Source organism: Psilocybe cubensis, chromosome 13, assembly GCF_017499595.1.
Source record: "Psilocybe cubensis strain MGC-MH-2018 chromosome 13, whole genome shotgun sequence".
NCBI lineage: Eukaryota > Fungi > Basidiomycota > Agaricomycetes > Agaricales > Agrocybaceae > Psilocybe > Psilocybe cubensis.
This window is the reverse complement of record NC_063011.1, coordinates 1857221-1876049: the sequence shown is the minus strand read 5'-3', so window position 1 is coordinate 1876049 and position 18829 is coordinate 1857221. Positions and strand designations below refer to the sequence as shown.

The window sequence follows — 18829 nt, the reverse complement described above, 5'->3', positions numbered from 1 at the left end:
GTTAAGAATCTGCAGATCATGAACTAGACGGATAGCACCAAATGTCTTCTTCTTGACCCAGAAAATTGGAGAGCAATACGGAGCTTGACTTGGTTTGTATACTCCAGCATCTATCTTTTCACGTAAGAAACTGATAACTTGATCTTTGATGCCGGGTGGAATAGGAATATTTTGGACTACCCAGGGCTCGTGATCCTCAACAGGAAAGATGTATGGAGAAAAGTATTCTTTGGAAAATATTCCACGTTCGGACTGATGAAAAGCAAGTGTGCGTTCATTGAGTTTAAGAATATGAAGGAAAAGCTTTTCTTCTTCCGGCCATAGAAATTTGTTGACGTTAATGTTCATTGATTGTATGTGTTCAAGAGTGAGTCTGGTTGTCGGTGTAAAGGCAGGGGAATGGAGCGGGAGAGGTGGGAGAGATAATAAGGGATCAACAGGAATTCATCATATAACTTTGGCCAATTCTGGAGTAACCCAATTTATAGGTCAAACTTTCCAATCAACTCGTTTATAGGCAGTATTGGCAGAAGAAGGGGAGAGAATAGGCGATATGAATTGATTCATGGAGGCTTGGAAGATTGATAGTGTCGATCCTGACGCGGCAGTGAATACAAAACCAATTGTAGGAGAGCTTGGCGACCTTGCTGAATTAGTTCGGTTGACGGTGGGTTTAGCAGTAATATCTGAATTGAGTGACCATGATCTTGCATAAATGCTTTGGTCTATTCAAAATTTCTGTAGATCTTGACCCATCAGAGGTAATGGAGTGATTGTCCTTCTTATCTTGTCCGTAAGCTTGATTTTTTGCTCTTTGTGGATAAGATAAAGCCCTTCCCAATTCTGTAGGAGTTCGAGGCGTATTGGAGGTGTAATAGTGGCGTATATTGGAGATAGAGATTCCGTATAGCATTCCATTGGGAGGTTGCGTGTGTTCCTCCAAGAACTCTGCAATAGGTAACCTGAAGATTTGTTTGCGGACTGAAGTGATAAAGCGGGGGTGGAACAAATAAATAAAAGGGAGGAATAAATAAAGGTTAGTTTAATGACTTTTCGGTCGACATACATACAAATGGATAAATTGGAAAGAAAATGAAAATAAAAAGTAAAGGGAAAGGTTGTATAGTGTGGAGTTGCCATTGAAAGTGTGAATGTGAGGAAAAGGCGCATAAAAGAAAAGTAGAGGCATTCAAGAACTCGTTGCACAAATGAAAAATCTACATAAGTGTCCGTGAAATGGAAAAGAGAAACGCGAAATGTGGAAATAAAATGGGAGGTGGGATAAAGGCATAACAATGAGGAAGAAGAAATACCAGGAACAGCAAAGGTGACAAAGAAAAATTGAGGGGATTGGAGAACAAAGAGAGGGCGTTGAGGAAGCAAGCTGATGTCCATACACCATCCAGATAGTCAGTACAATGTGTTGGCGTCCAAGGGATGTTCTTCCGTGTTGTCGATACCAAAGGGACTTTTTTCTCCATATTGATAGTACCATTCGTTTCCATTGTCCATATTTGAAGCTCGCGATTCGTGCATTGTGCTGGTTGTGGGAAGAGATAAAAGGGAAGAATTGTGGTCAACCTCTTTGCCATTGTGGGCGCTTTGTAGCTCTTCTTCATCCTTGTTTAATGGCTCCTTTGAGTTCTCATGGGCTACTCGCAAAGGATGTCCCAAAGGTTTCGGACCTCGATGATGCTTGTCTACATTTGCGGTGACCGTCAATGATACACGTATTTCTTGGTGAATCATAATCGAAAGAGGTGTTTCTGGAAGAGCAGAACTTCGGAAATGAGGTTGGGGAATAGAAGAAGTATTTTGAGAGCAAATGGATTGGGGAATAAAATGAGTCCAGGATGCTGAGTGACGTTGGCCCATTGGATAGGCACTGACTGAAGCAGAGTGGTTAGATTGTGACGAGGTACCAGTGCGACTAAAGTGTAGAATAGTTGGAGTTGTTGTCAAGTTTATATGGTTGTCTCTCTGCGGATAAACATAATGGACAAAGGCCGTTCCTGTTTGGTCAGAAACAACACAAGTAGGAGAAAAATAAGTGGCGTCGTATAGAATCCAGTCTTCAAAGCGCAAGTGGGGGTTGATCATTCCCATAGCTGTAAGGTGAGTATTGTCAGAAGAGAATTGAATAGCTTCTACATTGGGCAAGCTCAATTGTTCCATTTCTGGATTGTTGTCAGCTGGTTCTTCTTCATGTGGGTCATTATTGTCTAAAGCGTGGGATTTGATGGACGGATTGACAGATGGTGATGGTGGCTGTTCTATTTTTGGGGCCTCGTGTGTGGAATTGTAAGGTGGTGTGGAAATATGACCATAATGGATTGACACATTGAATTGAGAAGTTCCCGAGTCATCTTGATACATTGAGTCATAATCGGAAGCGTAGAGACCGTGAGAGGAGTCCTGAGTCGAGTCATGTTCGCAGTTGGAGTCAGAAAAAGAGGATGCATCTTGTGAAGTGGATAAGTCCTCATTTGGGTTAGCAGATTCATCCCGATTCAGAGATTGTTGCCTAGTAAGGATAGATAACTCGATTATGGAAGGGGTAGGTGATGGATAGCGAAGGTCGTCCAATAATTCACCGGGTTCTAGATCTTCTTCAATTTCACCTTCTTCGGCATCCGGATTAGCTAAGGAGAGGTTGTTATGTGCTAACATCGTATGGGGGGTCTTGTCGTAAATAGTATCCGTGAAGTAATACCGGTTGTGCTGAGTATCAGGTGTCACAAGGAATTTCTGCTCACATGTAGGATCTTTGACGTCATAGAAGGCAATGAAGGTCCCTTCGGATCGTTCTAGAATGTCCACATAGTTGTCACGGGTCCATGGACGTCCCAAGAGTATATCAAACTAGACTTTGTCAGATACATAGCAATGAGCATGCGTCCTGACTGTACCAATATCAAGTTGAACATTTCCAACAAATCCAAGCATGTGAGATTTGCCGCCATGAATATTGACCATAACAATAGTGTTCCGGCTGTCCATCGGCAACCTGACAATCTTCTTCCAAGCTTGTTTGCTTAGAATGTTCTGCGTAGATCTACTGTCAATCAAGGCATTGAGTTCGTGACCATTACACATTAATGTGATTCAAAGAAGGGGCTCGTGAGCGTGAAGGGATTCAACTGAATTGGTCTCGTGCATGTATTGAACAGGTACGTTCTTTTCGGCACTGCAAATGATGTTTAGAACTTCCTTATTGGAAAGCTTTAAGTTGCCGTTTGCCAATGAAGCTTTGAATTCGTTGACAGTAAGGGTCTTGCCTTTGATGCTGTTGATAAGAAGGGTCCTAAGGTCCTTTGAAACTCCAAGTAACTCGCCGAATGTCGCATTAACAGGTTGATTAAGGCATCGTCTGAGAATGGCCATAGTGTCAACAGTTTGGGATATGTCAGAGACACGTTTCTGAGGCGCTGCATGTGGCTTGGTAACTGATTTGCCTCGTTCTGGACTAGGAGTGACATCTTCCATGATTTGATCATCATTGGCCGGATCAAAAACCTCGTGTCGTTGCGCAGTCTTGGGATTTTCCGTTGGATTTGCCCTAATTGGGACATTGGGTTGAGCTTGTTTGACAGGAATTGATGGATTCATTTTGGCAGAAGGTTAATTAATTGATGGGATTGGGACAGGTTGAATGGAAGTGGAGTTAGGCACATTGTTCGGCAATCCAGAGTTAGCCGGACGTTTAAGAATAGATGGGATCTGAGAAGAATCCTTAGCTTTACTCATTTCCGCTCGCTTCTCTTTGAGATACACGGGTCCCGGAGGTACCACAGCGTCCATGACCTGTTTGCGTGCAGCACGTGTTCGCTTTTCAGTTAGGATTTGATTACCAGGACCTGCCAGCGTAAACTCAAACTCATCTTCTCCATCCCATATTCCAATGTCGTCCTCTTCTTCTTCTGCAACCATGGCTCTGTAGTTCTTGAACATCTGACCATAATATGCTTCAGATACGGCTATGCTCGTGGTAGCAACTTGAAGAAGAGAAGGAGGAGGCTGTTGTTGACGAAGGACTGCTTGTGCAATTGACTCTCCATTCTGGCAAATGATGCGGGATCCATCAGGAAAGACAACTCGATTGCTACTGTCTCTGGAAATGAACTTGCGGTTTGTAAGATCAATGAGCGTCAGGCAGTTGTTGATTCCATGGCCTTGTTGATGGCAACCATAGCAGATGATCTTGGATGCGGACTGACGTGGTGCTCGTGGTGCTGGAGGTGCTGTCTGACTTGCGTTTGGGACTGGCTGAGCTGGCTGTGCACTTGGATTCATAATGGCCGGAGCAATGAGCATGTTAGCAAGAGCGGGTTCCAACTTGATGGCGCAAAGATAGTAAATGGCGTACAAAGAATCATGGATGGTGAGCTTCAACATCTGCTTGATCAAGTTCTCCACTTCGTCGTTCTTGTGCGCTTGCTTCTCTTCCTTGTCTAGATCCTGAAAGATGCGCTTGGTCTCTTCTAGGGGATTGTATGGACGTTTACGGGCATTGCGCGTCTCAATGTTAGGAAACATCTCCTGTAAGTACTTCTTGATCTTGTCAAAGACTGATGAATGTTCAGGATACGAATCCTTTGGGGGAATAAGAGACGTGAAGGGGCATGCAGAGGGATTGTCAAAGATTCCAACGTCAAAGCGGTCTCGTTTAAAGATGATTTTAACTGCCTTGGTAACGTCTTCAATGGAAAAAGGTGAAGAGAAATCAATATGAGGATTAAAGACCATGATCTTGCTGTCGAGCGCAGGTCGGAGGGATTTATTGATTCCTAGCCAGAAGTATTGATTGTATTCTGTCTTGGATATCTTGTTGTTGTTGAGAAGCCAACCAGCAATGCGAATGTATTGCTTCTGATACTCGCGGAAGTCGTCGAGAGAGTGCATAAAAAGATTGGAGTGTTGGAAAGCGTAAGCACGAAGAGTACTCAACGTGAACTTTTGCGTCGTCCTAGCATGGTCAAAGATCTTGAGCATATCAGTCTTGAGTCGTTCCCATTGCTTGGCATGGTGGCTGGGTAAACCTTCAATGATTTCTCTGCTCTCTTGGTTGCAGCATTGAACCATGTATTGTACTTTGTCATCGTCGAGAGTGACATTGTACTGATCAAAAATGCGGTCGCAGTGATCCAAGAAGTTCTTGACGTCGACGTAAGATCCAGTGAATTTTGGAGCAGCACTAAATTTAGGAACGGGCATATCAACAGGAGTACGTTGGATGATGGTAGTAGCCATAGTGGGAGTAGAGGATGGAAGCGGATTGCCAGAATCAGTCATAGCGTAAACCAGTTACAGAGTCAGAAAGTGTTGCCTAGAATTGTTGCCTAAAGTTGCCTAGAGAATAAACCAGAGAAGCAAAATAACCTGTAAAGAAAAAGAGTCGAAATGGATGGAATGGAAGTGATAAAGTGGTAGATTGCTGTGTTCCTAATACAAAATCCTAATTAACCCTCCCTTGCGGTGGGCTCCAGATGAAGATTGAAGTTTGTGATTGGTTATAAACTATAAGTAATCCAACAAACACAAACCCCAGAGAAAGAGTGGTCCAGACTGGATAGGACAAAACCTTCTCCTAAGTTTCTTAAGGGAGGACACTGCCTAGAATTTAAGTAGATTAGGATGGTGTGGATTGTGAAGGGTAACGAAAGCAAAATGGTAAAAAGAGGATAACCAGGTTGTCTGGGTACGATGGTAAATAAGCCTTCCGAAAATGGGATGAAACCGTGAAATTGGATGGCGGATGTATATGGAAAGCGTGAAGAAGATGCGTAGAATGTGTATGAGAAATCAATAAATGTGAATCTTAGAGGGGTGGTCGGAAGTGAGTGAGGAACGTTTCGAGGGGAAATGAGGAGATGACTGGGAGTTGGAACGTCGTTGAAGGGCTGAATCTTGGGGATGGTGAAGGTGTCTTTAAATTGACAATCTTTCTGATGCTTGGAATAAAGCTATACGTCACGGGAGTATTGACTAAATCGAGGATGAAAGACTAAGTCTGTCTCAAATAAAATCGCTCCAAATGAGTTGACGGAGGGAAAGGATGTCTTGGATCCACTCCTAACGGCAATGGTTGGAAGGTGTAGAAAGAGTAGGAGCGGTGACAAATTGGATGGGGGAGAGGAAGTAGGGAGTACTGGATGTCTGGATAGAAGTTGGATATTCAACGCTGGGAAGTAGAGGCGTTGGAGGAAAAGGAGGACTGGTCTCGGATGAAATCCTCTCTTAATAGAAAGCAAGATGACTTTGGATGAATGGAAGTAAATTTGGTCTCGACGGAGGGTGGAACTGATGACTGAATTGGACTTGGGTTTGGGCTTGGCTTGAACTTGAGCTTGGAATTGAAATGAATCAATGTGGATTGACTTAAAATTGACTTGACTTGGATGAAAATTGACTTGCTTTGAAGAAAGTGGGGACTGGGTGTAACTTTCCTGTCATTTCGTGTAATTCTACTACAGCTTTTATACTAAAAGCTACGTGAACAAAATACCAATCTGAGCTACTGAAAACCGAGTACAAAGTGTCAAGAATGAGGCTATGCAAGTGTAACAATAAGCAAGAACAATAAGACATATTGATATCGACATGACGACAGATAAGAAATGAATAGGATGAGTAAGAAAGAAGTGTATGACGAAGATGAATGGTAATACAGATTAGATAAAAGAAGCAAAGATGAGTCAGAAAGCATAAAAGATTGGTAAGACAAAGACAATAAAAGCGCAACAGACAATAGAAAAGATATAAATAAACACAAAAGGATGAGTAAGACAAACCAAAAATAAGTTGGAATGAGTAATCCGCAGCCTGACGCTGAGTAAGACTATTGAATTGATAAAAATAGAGTTGACAGTCCGGCTGTGCAAGGCAGTGTAGAAAGCTATGCAGTTTGATGGTTGACTGATCCGTCGCATAGCCTTGATGATCCGACGAAGTGACATGATCCAGAATAACATGGCTCCCATGTGACGAGTGTTGATAAGATAAGATGTGTGGATGACTTATGAAAAGAATGACTGCTTGGGTTGAGGGCGTCGTTTGTAGATCCAAAATGAACATCTCATCTCCAATCAGGATTGGGGTATGATACCGCCTTTCTCTGTCAATTTGGATACTGTCTATCAAAGAAAAGAGGAATATGGGGTATATCTACCTTAGCGGACCATGTCACACATTGCTCAGACGCCATGACACAGCTATACAGATTCTGGAAAGAGGCAAGAGACAGTTACTGCAAGATTGAGTCAGAAGGTGGATGACAGATGTGGTTGAAAAAAACTGTGATGTCTTTGGCCAGAGCCTTGTTTGTTCAACCAAAGCCTGTACCTCCTGCATCCTAAAAAGACATACTATGGAGAGGGCCCAAGCATTAAGCGCCAAGAGATATGGGTGCCCCCAGATAACATAGTTATTTTTAGCAACACAAATTGTGACTCCCAGCACATGGTCAGATTGCTAAAAAAAAGAACAGAGAATCTGCCTTGGCTACAGAAAATCCTTCCGGCTATTCCTTGTCCGGCTTGTCTGCCAAGCTTACGCTGGCCACGGAATGGGTATCAAATGGATGGAGCAACATTCTGACTTGATTTTCTGTATAACATCTCACAGCGGTTCTGTGGTATTATTGTAAATAGAGTATTAGATAGTAGAACAAAAGTATTATCTGAAAGTTTGCTCAGTATAATACAATTCTTGAATAACTATGTGCAATTGTATGTTTATTAGGGCACAAAATAGATTGATTAGATGTAGCTACATAGAAAATCTTCTTTGAAGCATTAAGTATTAAGTAGTCATTTATCTCTTTTATTATTAAATGTAATCATAAATACTTGACTTTAAGTATTTATAAAGTTTAATGTAAAAAGAGACAAGCTGGTCTGCCCACTCCATGGGAAGACCAAAACAGACATTTGGACCAATAATAGGAAGACCATCAAACACCACAACATGCCCAGTGGGAAGACCAAGAAAAGACCAGGGGGAGACTATGAATTGTGGGGCAGGACAATGGGGAAACCCCCTACAAAGATGGTCTTTGACCAAGGGGTAATCCCCTTTAAAGGGTACCTAGAAGTGGCAGCCTGAAGTGGTTCCCAACTGTATCTCCACAAGACTCTTCCATTGACATATCACATCTTCCCAGAGCTACAGCCCAATAGCCCAACCGGTTTCTTGTTTCAAAGCTCTACCTTTCACCCATTTTGACAAGTAATTCCTGCTGTGGACAATGGAGGAACAGCCATTAGACACTGGCGTCATCTTCATGCAATTGACATATAGAATCTGAAAGATGGATGATGTGTGTGTCAACATTGGTTGTATTTTTATCATTGTCTGTTGCCTTTCCTGACATCTATAGCAAGTTTTCACAAACCAAGATATGTCCCGCTCCATTTTTGGCTACCAGAACCTTTGTACTAACATCTGATTTATAGTCTATGCCCATTATGGTTATGGGCTGCTTTTATCATGTACATTCTACGCTTGCTAGGCACTACCAGTTTATGTGTTCCCTTATAACTTTGCAAATACAAGTGTCCTTCATGTTCAAAGAACCACCGTGCAAAATGCATGAATTTCTCATAGTCTCTAGTTTTCAGTTTTCCCAGATTTGACTCTTTATTTCTAAGCCACTGTGCAACCCACTGTAACTGATGATCTTGGCGTTTAGCTGACATAGTACGCCCTTCTTCAGGATACGCTGTTATACAGGTGCACTGTCAGGCGCTTTGTCTGGTAATGCCAGAACCGACACAAATTGAGCAAAGGCATCTTGCTAAGTTGTTAATAAGCACTTTTCTACTTGTTCTATCCAATTGTTTAATGTCTCAGCTTTAGACCGTCTGTATTTGTTGGCCTCTTCTAATTCTAGACTAAAATTGCCTATTGCCTTTGCAATGCTAAGTAGCTGTCCTTGACACGGCTCAATTTCATTGGCAAACTCCTCAATGGTCCAGGCTTGGCATTTTGGTAACAAAGACTTAGTCAAATTTTGTAAATAGCCTGTCCGGCTATTGACTTGTTCCCTGAACTCATGCGCATCCAAGAGCGCGGGTTTTTTCTTGTCTCATTGCTCCGTGGGTGGCAACTCAAACTCTGGTGCTTCTGAGATAACACTTGGTGGATCATCTCTAGGTTGTTCTTTTTGTCTTGATAACCCATCTGGACCATGAGTTTTTCCTGCCTTATATCTAAGTGTGAACTGATACATTAAAATCTCTTCAATCCGTTGGTTTATAGTTGCATTTGGCATCAAGTCAGGGTTATGCAACATCCCATCTAAGTATTTTGCATCTGTTTCTACCACTAACTTTTGACATCCTATTAACCACTTTTTATTTAATTCTAGTGTGCGCTTCAAGCCAAATAACTCCCGTTTGGGCTGGGAGTACCTTGCTTCATATGGTTGCAAAGATATGGATCCAAAGTGCGCATATCTAAGCTTCCCTGGCTGGCTTTCATCTTCTTGGTAGATATAAAAGCCTACTGCTAGGTAAGATGTGTTTACAGTCAATACAATATTGCCTCCATGCTCGTAATCAAGAGGTTTCAGCGCGTTTACTTGAGTAACCCCTTCCTTCAATAATTGTATACTTTCTTCTTGCTCTTTTCCCAAACTGAAAGGTACATTATGTCTTAATAACTGTGTTAAATGATGCACTTTCTCTGCAAAATTAGGGATAAAGGGTCGTAGTACCCCCACAGTGCCCAAAAATGCTCTCACATCTCCCACAGACTCGCATTTTTCTCAGTTGTGAATGACTTTTACTCTGTCTTCAGTAGGCTTTTGTCCTTCATATGTGCAATGGTAACCTACTACTAAAATCTTGTCTGCACATAGTATAGACTTATACCTGGAAAAGATTCCCCCGGCATACTTCATGCGTTCTAGGATCCTATTCACATTTATCAAATGTTCCCAAACAAATCTCCTAATGCCCAGATTCTTGGGAATAGTCTGATACCCATTCTCAGTCTCATAGCAGGTTGCTGGGCCATGGACTGCTACATCATCAATGTAGGGTATAGTAACTTGTGGAATCTCATCTTTCAATATATATATGTTATGTTGTTATAAAATATAGGGACAGAATTTGTCCACCCCATAGGCAATATTACCAATCTCATAGCTCCAAATGGTGTTTGAAACATGGTCATGTCCCGGTATTTTTCATGTATTTTTTTCTCGCCATATCCCACAATATAAATTAAAGATTTCCCCACAGGCTCTGCTTGCAAAGTGCTCTGCCAGTGACTCTGGCGCCAGCAGTACTCCCAAATGCACAATGGTGACGGCATTTAATAGCTCTAGACTATGTACAATTTGCAGACTCTTGCCATCCTTTTTTAATACAGTAAATCAACGTAATTGGTAAGCTAGACAGTTCATAGACTCCAGAGTCTATTTTTGACTTTATTATTCTACAGACCTTGTTATACAAGCCTGGTGGTATTGGGATGTTTTTGTACACCCAAAAAGTGTGCACTATTGTTGGGATTTTTACAGGCAGCAAGTACTCTTCTTTGAAGTGCCCTTGCTCACTGTCTTCCCAGGCAAAAACCTCATTCTGGTTTATTACTATTTCATGTACTAACTTTCTTTCTTCAGGCCATAGGAACTCACCATCATGAGCTTTATCCATGGCGTCCTTTTTTCCCTGAGTATAACAGCCCGTTGGCATGAACTCGTTTGGTCTGGGGTTCAATGATTTTAGCCCCCCTAATAGATTCCCTTTGATGTTTTGTACAATCCAAAACTCATCTGGTAGGTCTGTAAATATGGGTTTTATCTTTTGCATGACTAGTTTGTATGGCTTTTTACCCATATATGTTGCTACTTGCCTTTCTACCTTCCGTACTGGTTTTGGGGTTGGTTTACTCGGTGCTTCTGTCTTTTCTTTCTAACTAAAGTACTGATCTAGTTTGTTTTTAGCCTTAGTGTCCAGATTTTTTTTCTGAGCCACTTGGAACAAAAAGGCTTCCTTAATGTCTTTCTTGGAGAATAAGTTATGCGTGCTAGTTTTGTAAGCTTTGATCTCCAACTCTTTTGTTTTGTGATTTAGCTCAAATACTACCACTACCTCTCTATCCTTGTCTCCAATCAAATTAGGTTTAGAATAAAAATTTATATGTAGTAGCAGTCAAAATTTATTCTAATGCATATCCTTCATCACGTTGCCTAATAATTTCTTGATAGCTATTCCACATATTTTCTACCATCCTATTCTTTTTTGCTTTTGCCTGTGCTCTTTGTAATGTGTCAGGAGGTGCATAGGCAAGAATTCCAAAATTGTGCTCCTCTAGAATCATTCCTGGTGTGGAATCTCCTTGTTGGTTAACCATATCATTACATTCTTGAGAGTTGTGTTTGAGAATAAAGTTGTGAGTAGCACACAATGCAGAAGGAATGCATGCTTGAATATTCATACTAAATTTGGGTGGTAATTTGAGGATAGAAAAATGTTCTATGACAGTGCCAAATACTTGTTCAATCACATTCCGAGCTTGCACATGCCGTAAATTGAAAAGTTCTTGGAAATTAGCAGGTCTATAAACTAATCAAAATATAATTTTAAAAAAACAAGAAAATAACACACCAAACAGATGCTTTACCCCACTCTGCCAAATAGTACTGTGTGCTGCATTGCAATATGGGACAAGAAGATGGTTACACATACCAAATCCAGCATCCGCCAAATAATATTTGTCTTCAAGAATTGTTAAGTTGGTTGCATATGCATTGTGATAGAGTGTAGCATCGGCAGCAAACCCTTCCCATCCAATGAGAACATACTAAAATTGAAAGTTGAATGAAACACATGCCAAAGTGTTTTGAGATAAAAATCCTTTGTGGTTACGAGATGCTTACGCTCAGTACTAGACAGGCAGCATGCAATATGTGTGCCATCCATAGTACCAAGCGCATCCTGAAAAAGTACATAAAACTTGGAATTGCTGGAAATATGAGGTGGTGTTGGATCATTGAACAAGGGCAACTTGACATAGTTGGTATAAAATGGTGGAGAAGATAATGCAACCAGCACTTCTTTAAAGTATCTGAAGATTAATTAATATTTACAAAAGAAAATAGATTATCTCATTTTACTCACTTGGAAATAGTTTCATTTGAGCGCTGAAATCTCTCACCAACATAATAAATTGAAAGGCCAGTAACCAACGTATAGAGAAAGATTGCTATTTTTTCCTGGAGAAAAACATATTGCTCATTTCTCAAGCCAGCAAGATGGAGCTCATCAACCAGGCTAAAAACACATGCACATGCATCCCTAGGCAGTTGCCAATCCGGTTAGGATGCCAATATATAAGTTCTTCTACCCATATAGCACCCAATGATGCCAACATATGATATTCTTGTTTCCAGTACCATTGACAAGCATAAAGCAAGACTGCAAGTGCTGCACTCTGCAGCATAGACACCACAGTAGTTAAAACCAGCTTTTGCTGTGGTGTAATGCCTTTATAAGGCTAGGAAGGCATGGAGATAGCAAGGAGGTGTGGTAGTCAGATAAGATACTATTAGATCAGATAATAGACTCAAAGTCAAGGAGTTGTCACTCTGCTCATGTAATCAAGTTGCATGATATTATATATGAAAATCATGAGTTGCTACCAAACAGGGCCTTAGTAACCTAAGCATAGCAAGTGATGAATACCTTCCTCTCACATTGAGTTGTGTAGGCTTGATTAGCTAAGTAGCTAAAGCTAGAGTCATTTCTGCTAGACTGTACTAGGGATTACTTACGCAATTGCTTATTAATATAAGAATGTACTAGGAAGTAGCCAAGATAAGTGGTTGGTGTGTAGCTTGCCTATAGATAAGTGATCAAGGCCATAATCTTAGTGACAATAGCAAGCATCATAAGCTTGTTAAAACTGCTCTTTATGTCTCCCTCACTTTGCTATCTTATCAGATTAGATTACTTTCTTTTTATCTTCATTTGCTCTCTAGACCATTCTAGACACATGATATTTATTAGTCCATAGACTGGTCTGGACCAGACCAGAGTAGACCTAGGTAGACCAGAGTACTTGAGTCTGCACAGTATATAGTTACTCTAGTTTACATCCTGAAGTCCCCAGTTACTCACTTCGGACTTCAGGTTAGTTTGTTAGCACTTTGCTCAATTCACCCAGTCACTCACTCAGACGCTTTGTGCTTGCTTATCCCTGCGCCCTACGTTGTATAATTAGGTCGCCGAGTAGCTCACACTGCTCCGAGCTCGCCTGCTTCAACAGGTTATGGGCCCCGCGCTCTAAGCACTCCAATTCCGTGTTTTGCGAACCAAGTTGCTTTCTGCATAGTTTTTATAAAACGGTCATTTTAGTCATTTTTGTTTTTTATCCTTTACCAGGCCCGGCCATACATTGCCGCTGCTAGTAGGGTTGAACGAGCATGCCTTACGCGACTTGTTATCCTCGGTTGAGCGGGCCCCCGTCGCCTAATCCCCGAGTTATTTCTAGTTAAAAGTAACCCTTTTAAATTAGGCTAGTTTAACTTCATCTTTTCAACTTGCGTTCGCATCGCACCCCAAGCTCCGGGTACCGCCTAGCTCGTTTCCACACATTATTACACATCCGTACACATCACTACCAACACTCGTATCCATCCGCTTATGTGTTCCTTCGCAATTTGCAATAATGACTTCTGATCCCCAAATCACTCTATTAAACTCAACCAACTACAACACCTGGGCAGGCCAGATGACCGCCTATCTCTAGTCTAAAGGGATATGACGCATTGTCAGCGGTGCTAGAGCACAGCCAACGCTCTCAGACAAGCCCACTGCTCAGGAGGAAGCTTTGCTTGAAACCTACTTTGAGCAGAGAGACAAAGCATGTGGTTTGATCTATCTCAGTTTGGAGAATGATCAGAGGGTTCATGTGGAAGCCATCAAGGATGATCCTATCAAGATGTAGGATTCCCTCGCTGCTGTACATCAGCAAAAGCGCCCTGGCAACCGCTTTAATGCATATAATGATCTGTTCTCCATCCGAAAGGAGGAAGGTGAAAACCTTCAAACCCTAATCAATAGAGTTGAGCAAGCCATCTTGCTAATTCAGCAGCTTTGCCTTAAAGGGTTTGATCTGGCTAAGCTTGATGAAGAGCTTGCTTTGCTTGCTCTGGTCAGGGCACTCCCAGAAGAATACAGTTCATTTGCATCCTCACTTCTTCTTTTGGACAAGTTGGACAAGGCTACAATTCATCAAGCCTTTGTCACAGAGGACATACAGCGACGTCGCCACGCTTCGGAGTTGCCTGCACTCGCCACTGCATTCCAGACCGCTCCAGCCCTTTCTGCATCCAAGCCCAAGTGCGCATTTTGTGATATGACCAACCATGCAATGGACAAGTGTCACAAGTTCATTGCTGCGCAAAAGGAAGCAAGGGAGTGTGTCAAAGCGGCTCGCAAAGGCAACAGAGCAAACAAGGCCTCAGAGGCATTTAGTGAGGAAAAAGAGTCCAAGGAAATGAAATTTGCTGGAAATGCAAATGCTCTTAATACCAATGTTCCCTCTTCCATTTCACCCCAAACTAATGACAATTGGATTGCAGACACAGGGGCAACTTCTCAAACCCCATCGCAATTGGGTTAAAAATTACACCCCCCTTCACATTCTAAGCCGATTAGTAGATGAAGAGTAAAGCTGCTGTGCTTCTTAAGTGCAAAAGCGATGCATTCAGTGCGTTCCAAACGTACAAAGCATGGGCTGAGAACAAATTAGGCTTTAAGATCAAAGTGCTGCAGGATAACAAAGCTGGTGAATACATGTCAAATACTTTCATCAAATTCACTGACCAGTGTGGCATTGAGCGTCGTCATACAATGCAAAATCGCCCACAATAGAACGGAGTTGCAGAGTGTGCAAATCGCACCATAGCAAAACATGTTACTTCCATGCTCAATGAGGCTTGTGTTCCACCTTCATTTTGGGGTCGCTGTGGTGCAGCATACATGCATGTATGGAATCGTGTTCCTACAGCCTCTTTACCAGACAAGACTCCGTATGAGAGCTGGAACAAGCGCAAACCTGATGTTAGTTATTTCAGGTTTTGGGTTGCCTTGCATATATTTATGCAGGGAGATAAGTGCAAATCGTTGCAGCCTCATATGGAAAAGTGTATCCTGGGGTGTCCACTGGCCCTATGCCAAAGTTTGACCTTCTTCCTACTTCTTCTGCAAGTGCACCACCTCCTAATTCAGGGGGGGACTCTAATGGCTTCAATTTTGATGATGATGAGGATGACTCTACTCTAATTCCTGTCATTGAGCCAGAGATGCCTATTGCACCTCCTGAATAGCTAGCTGAACTACCATAGCCTCAGGCCATTTCTGAACCTCCTCCTAAGCCTGCATGTTGCCAGCATGCTCCAGTTGATCCTGCAACGTTGAGACGCACTATTTGCGTTCCTAAGCAGCCTGGTGAATGGTGGAAGGTCTCACATGATCCTGAACCACCTGAAGCCAATGATCCTGGATTTGAAGAGGTGGAGTTTGCTGGGCTTGTTTCAAGCACAGATCTGCGCACATTCAAACAGGCAATGAAAGCACCTGATGTGCACACGTGGGAAGAGGCTGCTATCACAGAATTCAATCTATTGCAGCACAACCAAACTTGGGAGTGAGTTGAGCTCCCTCCGGGTCAAAAGGCAATTGGCTGTGGTTGGGTCTTTAAAATCAAGCAAAATGCAGATGGCAGTATAGAGCGCTACAAGGCTCGTATTGTTGCCAAGGGCTACAGTCAGCGCCCTGGCATTGATTACCATGAGGTCTTTGCTCCTACTTTCCGCCCTGCTACTTTCCGCTTGATTGTGGCTCTGGCCGCCATTGGAGACTTGAAGTTGCGCTCTGTTGATATTACAGCTGCTTTCACTAAAGGTGACCTAGACGAGGAGATTTACATGTTATAACCTGAAGGATTTTACCAAGGTGGTCCTAACATGGTTTTAAAGCTCAAAAAGTCGCTCTATGGTCTTAAGCAGTCTGCACGTCAATGGAACCTCAAGTTGCATGAGGCATTGTCAGATATGGGGTTCAAGCTTATAGAATCAGATCGCTCTGTCTATATCTATTCAGATGGAGATGTGAAGATTATTGTTCCCATTTACATTGATGACATTACCTTTGCCTCCAAATCGAACGCCACCATAGATAGAGCTGTTAAGCAGCAAGCTGCGCATTTTGAACTCCGTGATCTGGGTCCTACACAGTATTTACTTGGTGTTGCCATTGAGCGAGATATGGCTGCTAAAACCTTTTCCTTGCATCAGCGTCAGTATATCCTCGATATGCTTGATACATATGGCATGACTGATTCTAATCCGGTCAAAACACCTATGGTTGTGGGCACTGTTCTGTCCAAGGCAGATGGACCTCAGAATGGAGATGAGGTGGAATTTATGCGAAATGTTCCCTACCTCAATGCAGTTGGCTCCTTGCAGTATCTAGCCACCATGACCCGTCCTGACATTGCTTTTACTGTGTCCTATCTGGCACACTTCAACTCCAATCCTGGGCCTAAGCATTGGGCTGCGATTAAACATTTATTCCGCTACCTCAGAGGCACTCTGGATTACAAGTTGACTTATTCTGGCGCTGTGGGCCATAATAACTTTGTCACCTACACTGATGCTGCACATGGTGATTGTGTAGATACTGGACGCTCTACGAGTGGTTATTTGACCGTTCCAGCTGGAGGTGCTATTGGCTGGGCAAGCAAACTCCAAACTGTTGTAACTCTGTCTACTACTGAGGCAGAGTATATTGCTGCGGTGGAGGCAGCCAAGGAGATTGTGTGGATGCGCAATATCCTTGAGGAGTTTGGCTACACAGTCACTAAGCCCTCTGTGCTGCATATGGACAACCAGTCATCTATCAGTGTTTCCAAGAATCCAGAGCACCATGGACGGATGAAGCACCTTGATTTGTGCTATTATTGGCTTAGGGATGCTGTTGGTGTTGGAAAGATTTCTCCTTCTTATATTCCTACTGATCAGCAAGCTGCTGATATTCTCACCAAACCCCTCTCACCTCCCAAAGTGGACTTTTGTAGAGATAAAATGGGTCTCAAACTTTAATCTTTCTTTCTCTGTTTTGCGTTATTTTTCTTTGTTCTGGAGACTTGTCAGAACAGGGGGGAGTGTTAAAACTGCTCTCTATGTTTCCCTCACTTTGCTATCTTATCAGATTGCATTACTTTCTTCTTATCTTCATTTGCTCTCCAGACCATTCTTGACACATGATATTTATCAGTCCATAGACTAGTCTGGACCGGACCAGAGTAGACCTAGGTAGACCAGAGTACTTGAGTTTATACAGTATATAGGCACTTTAGTTTACATCCTGAAGTCCCCAGTTACTCACTTTGGACTTCAGGTTAGTTTGTTAGCACTTTGCTCAATTCACCCAGTTACTCTCTTCGGACTTCAGACGCTTCGTGCTCGCTTATTCCTGTGCCCTACGTTCTATAATTAGGTCTCCGAGTAGCTCACACTGCCCCAAGCTCGCCTGCTTCAACATGACTATGCCATTATTTTCTATTAATGTTAAATAAAGTGCATGTCAAATGCTTTGGCTCATGTTCAACTTCAAGGTAGGCATTGGCCAGGTGGAAAAAATATGTCCTTGGCTGGAGATTGATACTAGACCAGTGCTTTGAAATGAGATTACTTGATATAGTCCGGCCCAGAGGCCAACATGTTAGAGTAAGAGAAAAGAGTCTCCTTAAGCTCAAGCATGGAGAAAGAAACATAATATCAAGGATATAAATATCAAATACTCTGTCAAAGGCAAAGTTGTAAATATTATGCAAGGCATCCTATAATTAAAATAGCTCATGCCAGGGTTGTCTATTATATTGAATATCAGCCTTGCACAGTAATAATTTGCACCATTGGACCTATAATATTGTTGAAGCAGGCGAGCTCGGGGCAGTGTGAGCTACTCGGCGACCTAGTTATAGAACGTAGGGCGCAGGGATAAGCGAGCACGAAGCGTCTGAAGTCCCAAGTGAGTAACTGAGTGAATTGAGCAAAGTGCTAACAAACTAACCTGAAGTCCAAAGTGAGTAACTGGGGACTTCAGGATGTAAACTAGAGTGACTATATACTATGTAGACTCAAGTATTCTGGTCTACCTAGGTCTACTCTGGTCCGGTCCAGACCAGTCTATGGACTGATAAATATCATGTGTCTAGAATGGTCTGGAGAGCAAATGAAGATAAGAAGAAAGTAATCTAATCTGATAAGATAACAAAGTGAGGGAGACATGGAGAGCAGTTTTAACAAATATCAGGTTCTAGATGTATTTATTGACTTCAAAGATCTCTGAGATATGAATGTCAAAAAACTTGCATTTTGCAGCTTTACAGGCCTTGCAAAGAGTTTTTCAGTCTTCTGGCATGCCACTTGTACACCACAACTAAAGGGCAACAGAATAGCTGTCCTTCCACTTTTTTAAGAGATGAACAATATTAACCTTTCTGGATGGACCATGATTTCCATATCCAGAAAAAACATCAACAACATAACAAAAAATGGACAACAAATGGTATAAGGACAAGATTGAAACTAGGATACATGAAAAAAGGAGCTGCATTATGTATGTAGAGCGGTCCTAAAGTGGTAGCTACATAATTACTCATAAAGGGAATTAGAAGTACAAATGAGAAACTGTCTGTCTAAAATAATGTCATGTTGGGTGATCCTAACATCATCTCCTTTCTAAGACAAATTTGTGAAATGTAATGGCAGATTGGCAAGGTAGGTGAGGATAAGGTTGTTAGGATCACC

General features: G+C 42.1%; 2 protein-coding genes across 2 annotated transcripts; both read right to left on the bottom strand.

Annotated features, from left to right (window-relative positions):
- Nucleotides 1-1410: 1410 nt before the first annotated feature.
- Nucleotides 1411-3609, bottom strand: JR316_0013301 (uncharacterized protein; the record flags this gene model as incomplete). Its single annotated transcript, XM_047898912.1, has 3 exons — nucleotides 1411-2862; nucleotides 2905-3045; nucleotides 3175-3609. 3 exons carry the CDS (start codon nucleotides 3607-3609, stop codon nucleotides 1411-1413), a joined length of 2028 nt encoding a protein of 675 aa, XP_047742460.1.
- A 12-nt stretch (nucleotides 3610-3621) lies between these two features.
- JR316_0013300 (uncharacterized protein) lies at nucleotides 3622-5250 on the bottom strand (the record flags this gene model as incomplete). Its single annotated transcript, XM_047898911.1, has 1 exon — nucleotides 3622-5250. One exon carries the CDS (start codon nucleotides 5248-5250, stop codon nucleotides 3622-3624), a length of 1629 nt encoding a protein of 542 aa, XP_047742459.1.
- Nucleotides 5251-18829: the final 13579 nt, after the last annotated feature.